This window comes from Ascaphus truei, chromosome 5 (genome assembly GCF_040206685.1).
Source record: "Ascaphus truei isolate aAscTru1 chromosome 5, aAscTru1.hap1, whole genome shotgun sequence".
Lineage (NCBI taxonomy): Eukaryota > Metazoa > Chordata > Amphibia > Anura > Ascaphidae > Ascaphus > Ascaphus truei.
Window position 1 is genome coordinate 191,432,538 of NC_134487.1, and position 18,119 is coordinate 191,450,656.

At 52.9% G+C, this 18,119-nt stretch overlaps 2 protein-coding genes across 5 annotated transcripts in view; one reads left to right on the forward strand and one right to left on the reverse strand.

Moving 5' to 3' along the window:
* Window positions 1-18,119, reverse strand: part of LOC142495691 (ankyrin-1-like) — a 538,760-nt gene that overhangs the window by 402,687 nt on the left and 117,954 nt on the right. The gene's annotated exons all lie outside the window — the stretch shown is intronic.
* On the forward strand, window positions 9,200-17,708 carry CHMP7 (charged multivesicular body protein 7). 3 transcript variants are annotated; one of them, XM_075601487.1, is made up of 12 exons: window positions 9,200-9,417; window positions 10,119-10,399; window positions 10,606-10,774; window positions 10,942-11,127; window positions 11,376-11,509; window positions 11,681-11,729; window positions 11,993-12,112; window positions 13,607-13,705; window positions 14,167-14,227; window positions 14,600-14,731; window positions 16,376-16,423; window positions 17,166-17,708. In XM_075601487.1, exons 2-12 carry the CDS (start codon window positions 10,143-10,145, stop codon window positions 17,231-17,233), a joined length of 1,323 nt encoding a protein of 440 aa, XP_075457602.1. In that variant the 5' UTR covers window positions 9,200-9,417; window positions 10,119-10,142; the 3' UTR covers window positions 17,234-17,708. The 3 variants fall into 3 exon arrangements, with proteins under 3 accessions (XP_075457602.1, XP_075457604.1, XP_075457603.1); XM_075601488.1 differs by lacking the exon at window positions 9,200-9,417 and adding an exon at window positions 9,424-9,529; XM_075601489.1 differs by lacking the exon at window positions 16,376-16,423 and having other exon boundaries at window positions 9,205-9,417.

The following is an 18,119-nucleotide window of genomic DNA, read 5'->3' on the forward strand; positions in this document are numbered from 1 at the left end:
CCTGGTCCTACTACCTCCTTCTACATTACTGTTGGAAGTACTTTAATTCACCCAGGAGCCCAAGCACGCTGCCTAGGGGTCACACTCGACTCCTCTCTCACATTCTCCTCACACATTTGCAAATGGAGAAGGCATCAAAACTGGGTCATGTTTGCGTAATGGGGGATTTTAATTATTCAGACATAGACTGGGGCAATGAGATTAGCGTTACAACAAAAGGAAACAGGTTTTTGGTGGTGCTTAAAGACAATTATATGACCCAATTTATTGAGGAACCAACAAGGAGAGGGGCAGTACTGGATTTGGTCATATCAAACAATGTTCAAGTCCTGGAACATTTGGGTAACAGTGATCATAGCATGGTCTCATTTGAAATAAATTATCAAAAAACAGAGTACTTGGGTTCAACAAAGACCTTCAACTTTAGAAATGCAAATTTTTTTTTTTTTATTATTATTTTTTTTTTTTAATTATTTTGGAGAGACATAACAAATATATGATCTTGGAATACATGTGATGTTTTAACAGTGTCACTTGTCCATACAACAAAAAGCATTAACAGTTCGTCAGCACCACTTAAATAAAATATTTGCTATAACACGATCTTTGAACAAGTGTGGTCTGTCTTCTTATTTCCGGTTGTGTTAGGGAAGCAGCCGCTTCCGTAAGCGTCTCGTGAACTTAACAAAGGAAAGAGAAGAGCAGAGGAAAGAAGAAGAAAAAGATGGGGGGGGGGGAGGGGGTGGAAGGGGGGGAGAAATGCAGATTTTAATAAACTGAGGTCTAATCTTCATGTAATACACTGGGATGATGTTTTTGCAGGGAACAATGTAGAAGATGAATGGGCAGTCTTTAAAACAGTGTTAGAAAAGCACCCTTATCAGTGTATACCCTTGGGTAATAAGTATAAAAGAAATAAGTCAAAACCATTGTGGCTAAATAAACAGGTAGGGGAGGAAATGGACAAGAAGAGGAAGGCGTTTAGATTGTTTAAGTCAGACGGGACGGAGGAATCGTATCAGAATTATAAGGAATGTAACAAAAATTGCAAAAGGGCAAGCAAATTAGCAAAAATGGACAATGAAAAAAGGATTGCAATAGAAAGTAAGGTCAACCCTAAAAGTTCTTTAAGTACCTTAATAACAAAAAATGAGAAAAGAAAATATAGGACCCTTTCAGTGTGAGATGGGCAGGCAGATTATTGGAGATAAGGGGAAAAGCTGAAGTATTAAACAAATTCTTTGCCTCTGTGTTTACCAGGGAAGAATCAAGTTCAATAGTAGTGCCGCAGGAGGAAGCCACAGCGTCTCCCCTACTGAAATTACTCTCCTGGCTTCCTATCAAATCCTGTATCTCGCATTCAATTCTCCTCCTCACTTTTAAAGCTTTACACTCTTCTGCCCCTCCTTACATCTCAGCCCTAATTTCTCGTTATGCACCATCCCGACTCTTGCGTTCTGCTCAAGGATGCCTTCTCTCTACCCCCTTTGTATCTAATGCCCTCTCCCGCCTCAAACCTCTCACTGACTGCCCCACACCTCTGGAATGCCCTTCCCCTCAATACCTGACTAGCACCCTCTCTATCCACCTTTAAAACCCACCGTAAGACACACTTGCTTAAAGAAGCATATGAGTAGCACCGTGACTAATACTATACACGATACATAAAGCTTGGCCCCCTGCAGACGCACTTACCTGAACGCCCTCCTACTGTCTCTGTACGTTCTCCCTACCAATTAGATTATAAGCTCGTCGGAGCAGGGATTTCTCTTCCGAAATGTTACTTTTATGACTGAAGCACTTATTCCCATGATCTGTTATTTGTATTATTTGTTATTTATATGATTGTCACGTGTATTACTACTGTGAAGCGCTATGTACACTAATTGCGCTATATAAATAAAGACATACATACATACAAGTATGTGAAGTGACTCCAGGACAGCCTGCACCGCGCATATCAGTTGGCGGAAAAAGCCCCAGCCCAGCTGAATGCGTGCAATAAGCAAAGGTATGACCAGACTGTCCACTATCAGGAACTTCGGCCCGGAGATGCCGTTCTCTTATGAAAACCTAGGCATTCCTGGTAAACACAAGCTATCCGGTCGCTGGAGAGACGGGTCCTTCGAAGTAGAGTCCTAAATGCCAGGCCTCCCTGTCTACCGCATCCGAGACGCGGATGTCAGGGTAAAGGTCTGGCACTGAAATCACTTGCTGCCTGTTTCTCAAGAGGGGGAAAATGACCCCGAACCAGAGACAGTAGTAATGGCCAGTGAGCCAGAGGGGTTCCCCAAGAACCCAGATTCCGTGACCGAACCAAATCAGGATCCTATGGAAGGAACCTCCGCTAGTTCAAATGGAGACTGGTGGGCACCTGCTGAAGGAGCAACGGGTAATGGGTCCATGCTGCAAGTACCCTCACCAGTAGCTTCAACAAGCCGTCCCCTTAACCCAAGAAGCCCGAGCTTTGTTCCCCAAAGAGACTTTGTAGAGAATGGTTCACCCATTATGAGAGGGACAGGGCCACGATAGCCTCTCCCAATGAGTCGCTGAAGAAGAGACTCGCAGAAGCCAGCAGTTGAGATGCCCTCCTACTAGAGAGGCATATGATTCATTAGGGGGCCCTCATTATGAGTCTCAGCAGCTGTCTCAGAGTAAGCTAGCTTTGGTTATCAAAATGCACACCAAAATATTTATATTTGGAGTAAATTGTGTTGTGTTAAGTTGTATAAGTGTTCTGCATTTTCTTTATATAACTTCTGTGTGTATATGATGTTCTGAAGTGGAGACATTGTATTCTCCACCAGGGGGAGGATGTAGCCATGTCCCCTCTTACCTCCAGTACCAGGGAAGGGGATGGCTGCGGTGTATGAGAGCGGCGGAGCTCCGCGGCGTACCTGGCAAGCAGGGGCCACCATCTTGCAGTTAGTGTATGCGCAATTGCAGCCGTGCGCAAAGAGGCGAGAAGTTGCGGTGGCCATTTTAGGTTCGCGCATTTGAAGCGGACATCTTAGGAGAGGCTCCACAAGGGACTACGTGTCCCAGGAGCCTGAGGGACATGCAGGTAGAATTTTGACACAGTTTGGCAGTTAGAGGCAGTTGCTGGAGTTGCTGGCAGTTACTGGCAGTTGGAAGGAGAGAACCATGGAGGTAGTGCCCAGTGAGCAGTGCTCCCCTGCACTAGGACTGTTTTTCCTTACGTCCCAGCTAGGTCCTAAGTCCCCTTCTAGATTGTGGCTGCTATAGGGAAGACCCCAGACAGGGACTCTACCCTTTAGCCTTATAGTGTCAGGTGTATCACCAGTGAAGAGACGCCACGAGGTGAGTTGCAGCCTCCGGTTTGGGATCAGGCCACAGGCAACTATAGACATTGTAGGGGATGCACTCCAGCTGGAGCTCCCTCAAGAGGCGGATGCCTATGCGGACCGGAGAGGATTCAGCAGACGTCGTGGGATCAGACGGATCCTTTTTGCTCTTCCAATGGTACCTGGGTACAGGAGTGCCCAGGGAGGTAAAGTGCACCAACGGTCCACAGGGGTAGTGCTACTCCCTACACGTGGGTGGGACTGACTCGTTGGGGGAGGACACCAGGTGTTGTGGTGCCACACACCCTAGGTACTTTAGGGGACACTCACCCTATGTTGTTGTTATTGTTTTGTGTGTGTTATATTGTATGGTATCGTTATTCTATTGTCAGTAAACCAATTGTTATATACTGGTGTGTGTATCATTTCACTGTAAGTGGTCCTGAAAGGGGTTATCCCACTGCACTGGGATCCCTCTCGGGTGGAGGCGCTGCACTGCGGATGACAGCTCACCCCAGGCTGCCAGCTGCGGAGGCTCAGGCCTTCTGTGAGCCACAGGTAGCGGCAGCACACGTGGTTCCCTCAGACATGGGAAATATGGGTTACACACGTGTTAAGGAGCCTTTATAGGAGGTGCTCACTTGCTTGTAATCTCCTGCATCTCCCATAGACAGAGGAACTAAGGTGCACTGTACCGATTTTCATGTGCTGATGTTGGGTCTGTATAATCTGTATTACACTTAAGCTGCATCCATGCTAGCGCTGAGCGCGCGTGGTGCTTGACGAGTTTATTTCTTTAAATCTTTATCTTAACGTCCCTGCTCACGCAGCACGCGCTCGGGGAGACAGTTCAATTTGACTTTCGCGCGCAGAGTAGGGTCACATGACCCTGCGGACCAATGGGGAGAGGCAGTATAGACTGAGCGGGGAGAGGTGCAAGGGGGGGGGGGGCGGAAAGAGCTGGAAGGGAGGTGCAAGCGGGATAGCGGAGAGAGTTGGAGGGGGGGGGGTGGAAGAGGGGAGGGGAGAGAGATGGAAGGGGAGAGAGGTGGAAGGGGGGAAGCGGATAGAGGTGGAAGGGAGGGGGGAAGGGGGAGAGAGGGGAAGGGGGAGAGAGGGGAAGGTGGGGGAGAGGGGAAGGGGGGGAGAGAGGGGAAGGTGGGGAGGAGAGGGGAGCAGGGGGGAGAGGAGAGGGAGCAGGGGGGAGAGAAGAGGGGGCAGGGGGAGGGGAGAGAGGTGGAAGGGGGGAAGCGAATAGAGGTGGAAGGGAGGGGGAGAGAGGGGGAGAGGGAGAGAGGGGAAGGGGGGGGAGAGGGGAAGGGGGGGGGAGAGGGGAATGACGGGAGAGGGGAGGAGCAGGGGGAGGAGAGAAGAGGGGGAAGGGGGAGGGGAAAGGTGCAAGAGGGGAGAGAAGTGGAAGGGGGGGAAGTGGATAGAGGTGGAAGGGAGGGGGGAGAGGGGAAGGGGGAGAGAGGGGAAGGGGGGAGAGGGGAAGAAGGGGAGAGGGGAAGGAGGGGAGAGGGGAAGGAGGGGAGAGGGAAAGGGGGCAGGAGAGGGGAAGGGGCAGGAGAGGGAGCAGGGGGGGAAGGAGAGAAAGGAGAGAAGAGGGGGAAGTGGGGAGGAGAGAGGAGGGAAGGAGGGAGAGAGAGGAAAGAAGGGGGGAGAGAGATGAGGGAAAGGGGGATAGGGGAAGGAGGGGAGCAGGGGGGGAGAGAATGGAGAGAAGAGGGGGAAGGGGGAGGAGAGAGGGGGGAAGGAGGGAGAGAGAGGAAAGAAGGGGGAGAGAGATGGGGATAGGGGAAGGAGGGGAGCAGGGGGGAGAGAATGGAGAGAAGAGGGGAAGGGGGAGGAGAGAGGAGGGAAGGAGGGAGAGAGGAGGGAAGGGGGAAGAGAGAGAAGGGAAGGGGGGAGAGAGAGGAGTGAAGGGGGAGAGAGAGGAGGGCAAGGGGGAGAGAGAGGAGGGAAGGGGGGAGAGAGAGGAGGGATGGGGGGAGAGAGAGGAGGGGAAGGGGGGAGAGAGAGGAGGGAAGGGGGGAGAGAGAGGAGGGAAAGGGGCAGAGAGAGGAGGGAAAGGGGGAGAGAGAGGAGGGAAGGGGGGAGAGAGAGGAGGGAAAGGGGAGAGAGAGGAGGGAAAGGGGGAGAGAGAGGAGGGAAGGGGTGAGAGAGAAGCAGGGGGGAGGAGAGGGGGCAAGGGGGAGAGAAGGGGGGAAGAGAGGGGAAGGGGGAGAGCAAGGAGGGGAGAGAGGAGCAGGGGGAAGGAGAGGGGGCAGGGGGGGAGAGAGTGGAGAGAAGGGGGAAAGGAGTGAAAAGAGAAGGGGGAAGAGAGGAAAGGGGGGAGAGAGAGGAGGGAAGGGGAGAGAGGAGGGAAGGGGGGAGAGGCGGGAAGGGGGGAGAGGAGGGAAGGGGGGATAGGAGGGAAGGGAGGAGAGAGAGGAGGGAAGGGGGGAGAGAGAGGAGGGAAGGGGGGAGAGAGGAGGGAAGGGGGGGAGAGAGGAGGGAAGGGGGAGAGAGGAGGAAGGGGAGAGAGGAGGGAAGGGGGAGAGAGGAGGGAAGGGGGAGAGGGGAAGGAAGGTTGGGAGAGAGGAGGGAACGTGGGGAGAGAGGAGGGAAGGGGGAGGGAGAAGGGGGGAGAGAGGAGGGAAGGGTGGGAAATACGAGGAGAGTGGGGGAAGAGGAGGGAAGGGGGAAGGGGGGAGGGGGGAGGGAGGAGGGAAGGGGGAGAGGGGAAGGAAGGTTGGGAGAGTGGAGGGAACGTGGGGAGAGAGGAGGGAAGGGGGAGGGAGAAGGGGGAGAGGAGGGAAGGGGGGGAGAGAGGAGGGAAGGGTGGGAAATACGAGGGGAGTGGGGGAGAGGAGGGAAGGGAGAGGGAGGAGGGAAGGGGGGGAGGGTGGTGGGAAGGGGGGGAGAGAGGTGGGAAGGGGGGAGGGAGGAGGGAAGGGGGGGAGAGAGGAGGGAAGGGGGGTGGGAGGAGGGGAAGGGGGGGAGGAAGGAGGGAGAGAGGAGGGGAAGGGGGGGAGAGAGGAGGGAAGGGGGGGAGAGAGGAGGGAAGGGGGGGTGAGAGGAGGGGAGTGAGGAGGGAAGGGGGGGCGTGAGGAGGGAAGGGGGGGGAGAGAGGAGGGATGGGGGGGGAGAGAGGAGGGAAGGGGGGGAGAGAGGAGGGAGGGGGGAGAGAGGAGGGAAGGGGGAGAGAGGAGGGAAGGGGGGAGAGAGGAGGGAAGGGGGGGGAGAGAGGAGGGAAGGGGGGGGGTGAGGAGGGAAGGGGGGGGGAGAGAGGAGGGAAGGGGGGGGGAGAGGAGGGAGGGGGGGAGAGAAGTTAGGGGGGAGAGGATGGAAGGGGGGGAGAGAGGTGGGAAGGGGGGGGAGTGGAGGGAAGGGGGGGAGAGAGGAGGGAAGGGGCGGAGAGAGGAGGGAAGGGGGGGAGAGAGGAGGGAAGGGGGGGAGAGAGGAGGGAAGGGGGGAGAGAGGAGGGAAGGGGGGAGAGAGGGGGAAGGGGGGAGTGAGGAGGGAAGGGGGGTGAGAGGAGGGAAGGGGGGGTGAGTGGAGGGAAGGGGGGGTGGAGGAGGGAAGGGGGGGGAGAGAGGAGGGAAGGGGGAGAGAGAGGAGGGAAGGGGGGGGAGAGAGGAGGGGAAGGGGGGGAGGGAGGAGGGATGGGGGGAGAGAGGAGGGAAGGGGGGGAGAGAGGAGGGAGGGGGGGTGAGAGGAGGGAAGGGGGGGAGAGTGGAGGGAAGGGGGGGGAAGAGGAGGGAAAGGGGGGAAGAGGCGGGAAGGGGGGGAGAGAGGAGAGAAGGGGGAGGAGAGAGGAGGGAAGGGGGGGAGGAGAGAGGAGGGAAGGGGGGAGGAGAGAGGAGGGAAGGGGGGGAGGAGAGGGGGAGAGAAGGGGAGAGAGGAGGAAGGGGGAAGGGGGGAGAGAGGAAGGAAGGGTGGGAGAGAGGGGGAAGGGTGGGAGAGAGGGGGGAAGGGGGGAGGGAGAGAGGAGGGGAGGGAGGTGTGACAGAGAGAAGGGGAGGGGGGACAGAGAGGAGGGAAGGGGGGAGAGAAAGGAGGGAAGGGGGAGAGAAAGGAGGGAAGGGGGAGAGAGGGGTGCAGGGGGGGAGAGAGGGGTGCAGGGGGAGAGAGAGAGGGGAAGGGGGGAGAGAGAGGGAAGGGGGGAGAGAGGGGAAGGGGGGAGAGGGGAAGGGGGGGAGAGAGGGGAAGTGGGGACGGAGAGAAAGGAGAGAAGAGGTGGAAAGAGGGGAAGGGGGGGAGAGAGGGGAAGGAGGGGAGTGGGAAGGGGGGGGAGAGAGGGGAAGGGGGGGAGAGAGGGGAAGGTGGGGAGAGAGGGGAAGGGGAGAGAGGGGAAGGGGGGAGAGGGGAAGGTGGGACAGAGAGAAAGGAGAGAAGAGGTGGAGAGAGGGGGAGAGGGGTGCAGGGGGAGAGAGGGGTGCAAGGGGAGAGAGAGGGAAGGGGGAGAGAGAGGGAAGGGGGAGAGAGAGGGAAGGGGGAGAGAGGGAAGGGGGGGAGAGAGGGAAGGGGGAGAGAGAGGGAAGGGGGGAGAGAGGGGAAGGGGGGAGAGAGGGAAGGGGGGGAGAGAGGGGAAGGGGGGGAGAGAGGGGAAGGGGGGAGAGAGGGGAAGGGGGGGAGAGAGGGGAAGGGGGGAGAGAGGGGAAGGGGGGAGAGAGGGGAAGAGGGGAAGGGGGGAGAGAGGATAAGGGGGAGAGAGGGGAAGGGGGGAGAGGGGAAGGTGGGACAGAGAGAAAGGAGAGAAGAGGTGGGGAGAGGGGTGCAGGGGGAGAGAGGGGTGCAGGGGGGAGAGAGAGGAGGGAAGGGGGAGAGGAGGGAAGGGGGAGAGGAGGGAAGGGGGAGAGAGGGGGAAGGGGGTAGAGAGAGGGAAGGGGGAGAGAGAGGGAAGGGGGAGAGAGAGGAGGGAAGGGGGAGAGAGGGGAGGGAAGGGGGGACAGAGAGGAGAGGGAAGGGGGGACAGAGAGGAGAGGGAAGGGGGGACAGAGAGGAGGGAAGGGGGGAGAGAGGAGAGGGAAGGGGCGAGAGAGAGGAGGGAAGGGGCGAGAGAGGAGGGAAGGGGCGAGAGAGGAGGGAAGGGGCGAGAGAGGAGGGAAGGGGCGTGTGAGGAGGGAAGGGGCGAGAGAGGAGGGAAGGGGCGTGTGAGGAGGAAGGGGCGAGAGAGGAGGGAAGGGGGGAGAGAGGAGGGAAGTGGGGAGAGAGGAGGGAAGGGGGGAGAGGAGGGAAGGGGGGAGAGAGGAGGGAGGGGGAGAGAGGAGGGAAGGGGAGAGAGGAGGGAAGGGGGAGAGAGGAGGGAAGGGGGAGAGGAGGGAGGGGGAATGAGGGGGGAGATGAGGGAGGGGGGAGATGAGGGAAGGAGGGGGAGATGAGGGAAGGAGGGGGAGAGGAGGGAAGGGGGGGAGGAGGGAAGGGGGGGAGATGAGGGAAGGAGGGGGAGATGAGGGAAGGGGGGGAGAGGAGGGAAGGGGGGGGAGATGTGGGAAGGGGGGGGGAGATGTGGGAAGGGGGGGGGAGATGTGGGAAGGGGAGGGGGGAGATGAGGGAAGGGGGGGAGATGAGGGAAGGGGAAGAGAGAGGAGGGAATGGGGGAGAGAGAGGAGGAATAGTGGGGGAGAGAATGGGTGGGAGGGGGGGAGAGAATGGGTGGGAGGGGGGAGAGAATGGGTGGGAGGGGGGGAGAGAATGGGTGGGAGGGGGAGAGAATGGGTGGGAGGGGGGGAGAGAATGGGTGGGAGGGGGGGAGAGAATGGGTGGGAGGGGGGGAGAGAATGGGTGGGAGGGGGGGAGAGAATAAAGGGAAGGGGGAGGGAGATAATGGACGCACGCACGCACGCGCCAATGACACGCCCCCTCCCTTAACGCATGCTTGGAGAATTGGTGACGTCACCGTTTCCAAGCATGAGCGAGCTCGAATATGACTATGTAGATCTAATCGACTGTAGTACCACTTTATGCCTGCTAGATGACAACACTGGGTATGGCTTGCGTGACATCACCGGTTGGGAAACACTGAGTCTCCTGCAGAACTCTATGGTTGCACAGTTTGCTGAGACGGAGGTCTTGGAGGGTCAATCCGCGTTCTTTGCTGGGAGCCTGTCAGACAGTACTGTTGGGGGTAGGAGCGGCTTCTCCCTGTGATTCTCGGAGGGGGGGGGGGTGTCAGACCTGTCCACCCCTCTGATTGTATTATTTCGCTCACTGACCTATCCTCACCCTCGACTTTGGGGGTAACTTCTACCTACTGAAATTACGGTCACCCCATCTCCTCCATTGTACCCGATTTTGTTTTGTGGTCCCCCATTTTCAATCCCTCTCCCCTATATATTTCCATCAGATTTTGGGGTCCCCTGCAATAACACCGCTTCTTTTTAGTCCTGGGATCTTTTTCCTACATGTTTTGGGGTCACTCCATTCTTGCTTCCTTCCCCCTCATATCCTTGGTTTCCTCTCCCGCACTTGTCTCCAGGTCTCTACTCTGCACCTTTTTATCCTCCGGATTTCTAGTGCTGCCCCCTCACACCTTCATAATTTGAGGCTAACCCCACTGTCTCTAACCTGATCATATCTACTACCCTGGTATTGGGGTACCCTGCACCCACACTTTATTTTTGGACTAACTCTCTCCCCTTTGCTTCTGATATTTGAATCCCCTCTCACCTGCTCCTGATATTGGTGTATGCTCTTCCCTCCCTCCACGCTATCTTTCATGGTCACCCAATTGTCTCTCCGGTGTGCCCCTAATATTGGGGTACCCACCTCCCCACTTCTCTCCTGGTTTTTGAGGTCTCTCCACTCTTCACATCTTTTATGTTCTAGGTTCTCCCCTGATCTAGGGGTGTCATGTCCCCCCCGGTCTCCTGCCCCCCTGAGTGGGACGATGACGAGCGGATGTCATTTCTCTTCTCCGCCTTCAAAAACACGCGGGATGTGAACAGCTCCGACTGGGACAGCAAGATGGCATTCTGGGTCCCCATGATCATCGGACATGCCAGGGCCAACAAACTTCTCAGTGTCACCCTGCATAAGCTACAGGGGGACTTTGTACGCAAGGGCAGCATCCCACTGGGGCTCGGGACAGTCATCCAGGAGATGATCAGGTGGGGAAAGTGACATGGAAAGCTAGTCCCTCCCACTGCATAGTAAGACCGAGAACCATGACCCATCCAATTTGTCCCTTCTGCTGTGGGGTGACAGTGACACAGAGGGGACACTAACACAGACAAGACCTATGACCCATGGAGTCTGTCCCTCTCATTGCTGGGTGATACACTTTCACACTGTCCCCATTCTGTCTCTGTGACAGGCAAGGTGCTCTGCAGAGGGAGTCCGCCTTTGTGTCGAGTGTCACCAGTGGATGGCTGGCATGGAGCATGAGCCAGCTGGTGATCAGGCCCCTTCGCTGGACACTGGGGGCGGTGCAGGGGGCTCAGATCTGCCCCGAAGAGGTTCTTGTGATACCGGAAGTGTTAAAGGTGCATGGTGATATTAATTATACAGTGCAGCATGTTCATTATCAGGCACTGGAAGTGTATGGAGATACTTGGTATCATTATACAGTGAAGTATGTTCATTATCAGGGGGTGGAAGTGAAAAGAGATACTCAGCATAATTATACAGTGGTGTGTGCTCAACCCCGCAGGAACGTGCAGCGTTGGTGCTGCAGAAGTATCAGTCCTCCCCCCTGCGCTCGCTCCCTCTGTTGTGTGAGGAGGAGGTGCGCACACTCTGTGCTGATCTGTGCCCTGATCCCACTACGTTGAATCTGGTTCTACTGCAGCTGCAGAGAGACAAGAAGATCTGTGTGCTGGAGAGACGGGACAAGAGGGTGAGTGGGGCAAAACAAACTAGTAACTCATAGGGAGCCCACCCATAACACACCCACAACGTACCTTCTCACAAAGCACACACCTATAATTCCTGCAGCCACAGGGGCACCCATCACAGTCATGGTGCAAATACATTCAAGGAAATCGCCATTCACTGGGGAAGCACTCGCAGCAGGGACGTCCATCAACATGCAGTACTTCTAAACCCTGTCTGACATTGGTTAAAATCCACCCTCCCCCCCCCCAGTTGTTGAAGTTCATGCAGGACGGGTTGGGCCAGGTGACCCAGGTCAGCGAATCAGATCTGGGCGTCTTCGAGCTGCGTCAGAGCGAGAAACTATTGTCCGTGCGACTGCAGTGTGTGTGCGACGAGTCAGACAGGTGAGTGTGTCTCGAGCCAACGCTCTAATCTAGACCCAATGCATGGAGAAGGCCTGGTGCTCTAATATAGACGCAGTTTAGGGAGAAGTGCTGATTCTTGCACAAGGACAAGAGTGTAGCAGAGCGCTCTGCATTGTCACAGTGACCCCACCCCCTTTGTGTGCTCCGCAGGCTGAGGGAGGAGGCGAGGAGCTGCAGCAAAGCAGGCAACAAGCAGCAGGTGAGACCCTCTGGTCCATCCAGACGATCTGTGTCTCCCTTTCTCCTATCATTCCTCCAGTTTTCTTGTCACGTCACTTTCCCTTTGTTTTATCCCGTCCTTCTTATATTTTTGTCCCCTGTCCTTTTCCTCTCAAACTGTATCCCCCTCCCTCTGTATTTCACACACCCCTCTTGCATCTCTCTCCCTTCCCCCAGTCTTTCTGCCTTTGTATCTTCCTTTCCCTGCCTCTGATGTTCAGTCCCTCTTCTTACCCCGAAAAGGCTCTGCGCTGTCTGCGGCGCAGGAGAGTAGCAGAGCGTCGCGTGTTGGATCTGCAGAGCAAGCTGGACACCGTGCAGAGCATCCTGGAGAGAATATCAGCGGCTGAGACTGATCGCAAGGTGAGACACAGAGCAGCATGTGAGGAGGTGATACCCCTTTATACCAAAGTGGCCTAGTGACGGCGACCTGTTTATTGGGTTAAACCAGGGGCGCGCAAACTTTTCTCTCTGCGTCCCCCTGCTCGCACCGCCCCCCACCCCCCCTTGCTCGGCTCCAGCGTCATTTGACGACGAGTTACGATGACGACGCGCCGCTGGAAGCCAAGGTAAGTTAGTTACAGAGGCCTCGTGCGGTCCCCCGGCATTTAATTTACATGCCTTGGGGCAGAGCGCGGGACATCTGTAACCGCCCCTCCCCCCCCCCCCCAGGTAATCTCGCACTCCCAAGTTTGCGCACCCCTGGGTTCCACATAGGGGCAAGGTGACCTAACGACAGTGACGTGTTTAATGGGTTATAGGATCGGTGCAACGTGGCTTAATTTAAACAATTATGGAACATAGTGATGGATCAAACATGCAACTAAAAATAATTTGCAAAAAAAGGAAAGTAATAATAGTCGTGATGGTGAATCCGATGGGTCATACCTCCCAAAGACTACTCAATTAATACTATAATTCTAAACACTGCACACACACTCTACATTTGTCAAAACATGTATATTACAAATGCAAACAGTACATTTATAAACATTACATTGAATACCATATAATCAACCAAAATATACTAAATGGTAAGGTGGCAGAAACAAACTGACAGTAACGTATTGCGATGCCCACTTAAAGAGGCAGTCCGATAAAAAGCCACGTTTTCTTTTTATTATTTATTTTTTCCCTTTTAATATGTGCATCAATACAATCCACACAATGATAGTTAGCTAAGTTGCCGATCGATTGGCGAAGATTCGACTCGGGGGTTCACTAAATGACTGCAGAGGAGTATTGACTCTGTATCTGTGACTTTGTAAATGGTTGCTATAGAAACAAAAAAGGCTTGTTTCATTATAATACATAAAAAATGTCATTCAGAGTTTTTTTTTAAAAAATGCTCCAAGTATTTTCTCATAGTACAGAACTAATTTTTTTTTTTTTTTTTAAACACCTATTGCTCGGTCTGCAGCTTTGAGTGGAGGCCTGTATATTTACTTACTAAAATGATGATGAATGTCAAGGAAGGTACTTGCGTCAAGACACCCATGCGATTTGCTAGGGCAGTGGAAGGGGGACTGTAAATAAGTGAATACCAGAGATAACGTACTATAGATTATATACAGCAACAATTGCGTAATCAACAGGGAGAACCTTTAAAAACTAGCCTACAACCAAATATAACCCTCCAAACCATAAACAAAAACAAGATACAAATCTAAATATTAATATTAAACAAATAACTCAATGGGAAAAGCAACCGCCTTATTTCTTTTGTCATTGAGAAATAAAAGATAACATGGCTGATGAAGAATGAATAAAGAATGAACTGCAGGAGACCGCTAAATAGAGAAAAAGACGGCCTCTTTGTCTTAGGTGGTCTCTGATGCGCTCTGTCTTATCTTAAAGGTGGTCTCTGCCTACCAGGCGGGGGTCTCTGCCCTGCGTGTCGCTCTGAAGGACGTCAGTCTGGAAAAGGCTGAGAGTTTGGTGGACCAGATTCAGGAGGTAATAAAGATGGCCGCCCCACGTGCGTTTTTATTTCCTGGAATGACAGGCTCTCGTATATGTCTTTCTCTGAGAAGACAAGTCTCTCTGCATATCGCTGTCTCTCTTGGTATATGCTTCTCTCTCAGATTAACACCCTTCTGCCTTAATCTGTCTCTTCCTTGTGTCCTTTGTCTGTCTCTTTTTGTACGCTCTCCTGTCTTTATGCTCTTCTCTCTCTCTTTGTTTTGGTGAGTCTCTCAATGTCTCACACATTTAAAAAAAAACTGTGTGCAGTTCTCTTCCTGTCTTACCCTTCTATCTCTTATCACCCTACTATCTCTCTTCCTGTCTCTCTTTGACACTGCTGTCACTCTACCTCTCTCTCACCATTCTGTCTGTCCCTTTCCCCCTCCTCCGAGGATCCTGTGGTGCTGGTGACGTAAAACTGTTCCATTTCTCTCTCCCCCCACCCCTCTCAGTTCTGTGACCTTCAGGATGACATTGGCCAAACCCTGTCTGGAGTGACGACCAACGAACCCGGTAAGAGGCGCAGTGCAGTGTTCTGCGGATGACGCAATATCCAGCATGAGTCCTCCCTCTGTGTCATATGACCACTGCCTATAACTCCTCCTATTGCTCCATATAACCGCTCCCTATAACTCCTATTGCTCCATATAACCGCTCCCTATAACTCCTATTGCTCCATATAACTGCTCCCTATAACTCCTATTGCTCCATATAACCGCTCCCTATAACTGCTCCCTATAACTCCTATTGCTCCATATACTGTATCCTCTCCCTATAACTCCTCCTATTGGCCCCTATGTCTCCTCCAATTGCTCCTTTGGCCCACTCATTACTCATACCTCCAGGTCACGGCACCACTATGTAAGCTCTCCCTGTTCCTTCCAGATCTGGACTCTGTGGAGTTGGAGCGAGAGTTGAACGATATTCTCCAGAGGGAAGAGGCAGAGGCTCACATCGACCTCCCAGATGTCCCCACTGGTCCAATAATCCCCTCCCTCCCGCGGCTAAGTGACGGTGGTGAGATTGCAACACCTGGCCACCTAGCGCCTTTATTAACCTTTATGTAATAGGCCTTGTCTGTTTTTTAAATCTCAGTGTATATGACGGAGCCTCCATTGTATATCCCATTTATACAGTAGGACTTTCCTATGCTGTGTGTGTCTCCGTAGCAGAAAGAAACTGGTTAGTCACGGGGTGCACAGAATACAGCACAATGCCTCTAGTATAGAACAAATAACTAATGTATAGGCACCACTCCCTATGCCAGGCCTGCACAACTCGTAAAGTGAGAAGGGCCGAACTGCTCCAAGGATAAAAAAAATTGGGCCGCACGGGTAAAATCATCATCATCGTCATCTCCCCCCTTGCACCTCTCATCATTCTCCCCCCTGCACCTCACATCACTCTCCCCCCCCCTGCACCTCACATCACTCTCCCCCCTTGCACCTCTCATCACTCTCCCCCGTTGCACCTCACATCACTCTCCCCCCTTGCACCTCACATCACTCTCCCCCCTTGCACCTCACATCGCTCTCCCCCCTTGCACCTCACATCGCTCTCCCCCCTTGCACCTCACATCGCTCTCCCCCCTTGCACCTCACATCACTCTCCCCCCTTGCACCTCACATCACTCTCCCCCTTGCAGCTCACATCACTCTCCCCCCTTGCACCTCACATCGCTCTCCCCCCTTGCACCTCACATCCCTCTCCCCCCTTGCACCTCACATCACTCTCCCCCTTGCAGCTCACATCACTCTCCCCCTTGCACCTCTCATCATTCTCCCCCCTTGCACCTCTCATCATTCTTCCCCCTTGCACCTCTCATCATTCTCCCCCCTTGCACCTCTCATCATTCTCCCCCCTTGCACCTCTCATCATTCTCCCCCCTTGCACCTCTCATCGCTCTCCCCCCTTGCACCTCTCATCGCTCTCCCCCCTTGCACCTCTCATCGCTCTCCCCCCTTGCACCTCTCATCGCTCTCCCCCCTTGCACCTCTCATCGCTCTCCCCCCTTGCACCTCTCATCACTCTCCCCCGTTGCACCTCTCATCACTCTCCCCCCTTGCACCTCACATCGCTCTCCCCCCTTGCACCTCACATCGCTCTCCCCCCTTGCACCTCACATCGCTCTCCCCCCTTGCACCTCACATCGCTCTCCCCCCTTGCACCTCACATCGCTCTCCCCCCTTGCACCTCACATCGCTCTCCCCCCTTGCACCTCACATCGCTCTCCCCCCTGCAGCTCACATCGCTCTCCCCCCTGCAGCTCACATCACCCCCCCCATGCACCTCACATCACCCCCCCCCCCATGCACCTCCAAATCACCCCCCCATGCACCTCAAATCACCCCCCCATGCACCTCAAATCAAAAGAATGTATAATTCCTAGGACACACACACACATATATACACACACACACATATGGAAGTCATAATGCAAAACTGCCTACAAATCCAGGGATGGTCCTACAATAATCTGATTAATCCTGGGGGACCTGGAATTGCAGATCATAGAGGGATCATGTGCTGCACTGGCACCGCATATAACTAATGACTTGTCAGTAACATGAAGGGAAAAGCGATTACTACCTCGGTGACCCAGTGAGATAAGTGTGTGTGTGTGTGTGTGTGTGTGTGTGTGTGTGTCATCCTCCTCTTCAGCCCTTGTTGACCCACTGCTGGATGAAGGCCTCCCCAATGTTCTTCCAGGTACTGCGGTTGCAAGTCTCTCTTCTCCACGTTACTCCAACAAATGTTCTGATTTCATTCTCTGATCTTACTTTTAATCTTTTAATTTCCCTGGGAATCCAGTCGAGTACCATCTTTGTCCAACTAATGTAATTTCTTCTCGCGAGATGTCCGGCCCTCAGTCATTTTCATTTCTTCCCCATTGTGATGTCATATATAAATAAAACGTCCACACTGGAGAAATGATACAAATTGGTTGTCAAAAACAGATATATAAACAATAGCCCAGATGCAAACGGCATAAAAAAAGTAACAAAATGAAAGGAAAACAGGACAAATATATACTACATTAAAATGCTTTCTGCAAACATCTCCCATCAAGGTCATGTACTCGAGTACTTGCAGTACCTGGGTAAGACTAGAATATGTTACACCGCACACGGTTTTTAATTTGTTAGTCCCAAAAAAATCAGAAAGATAAAGGCAAACCAGTTGGTTTGATGTTGAGGGCTGTGTTTAGCAGCACTTACATTGTGGTATTTGTTACACTGGGGTTAGATTGCTTTGCACTGTCTGGTTACTGTCCTATTCTCGCTCTGCTTTTCTGTGGTACTTTGTGTTTCCGGTTGGGGATTATTTACCATACACTAGATCGCTGTGATGTCATCTCATTAGAATGTCTTGCACTGTTGTGTGTGTGTGTGTGTGTTTGTACTAATGTTATATTGTTTGTATAAATCCACTTGTGCTTGTTTGTTCCCAGCTTGTTCTTCACTGACAGATCCCTCCGTCTCAGATCACAGACACGTCCTGGAGTCCATGCTGCAGTGACACCCAGTGGGTGCTCAGTATTACTGCTGTGTATTTAACGCTTCAGTTTATTGGGGGAGGAACCTTGTGGCCATCACTATGACATCGCACATCGGCGCTGCAGGCAGTCACCACTTGTGACCTTATAAGACAATCTACTGCAATAAGGCACTCAGATGTTGGGCTACTCTCTTTAATATCACATTAACATGTTATAAGGTGTTGCTGCCAGGGCAATAAGGCACACAGGAGCTGGGTTACCTCTGTCTCTGCCTAACATGTCCAGATGATTCTCTAGCTTCCCACTGCCATATTGCCCTGACCGAGTACCGTATAATGCTAGAGAGGCACCGGAGGTACAATATTTGACCCTTTTTGCACTGCTTGTGGTAACTAAACTACTCCCATCTCTTCTTCCTACTTCAAACTCTTTCATTGGTGTAATAAGAATGTTTAATAAAACTGATTTATAATAATAATAAATATATTGAATTACTGCGTGTCTCGTAAATCAGACCTGTAATTTCACACAACTCCTGCTCCCCGACCTCTCCCTGTTTATGCCCTGATCTTGGGAAGAAGAATAACCTTGGGTGGAGGAGAGAGAAGGGGGGTTTTCTTATTAGGACCGAGTTTTTAAAGTAGAGATATAGAATTATTAAAAAATAAATATATATATTTTAAATTATTCCTAGTTTTCCAGCAAAACATCCATAATCTTAGCGGTCGATACATGGGCTAGCAGCTATCCCATTAAGCAACATATGGGATTTTAAATAAAACAGGGTATGTAACAGTCTGTCATGTTTTCATGTCTGTTTTATGGTATAAGATGTTTGTATGTCTTTATATAGCGCTATTCATGTACATAGCACTTCACAGCAGTAATACACGTGCTCATCATATA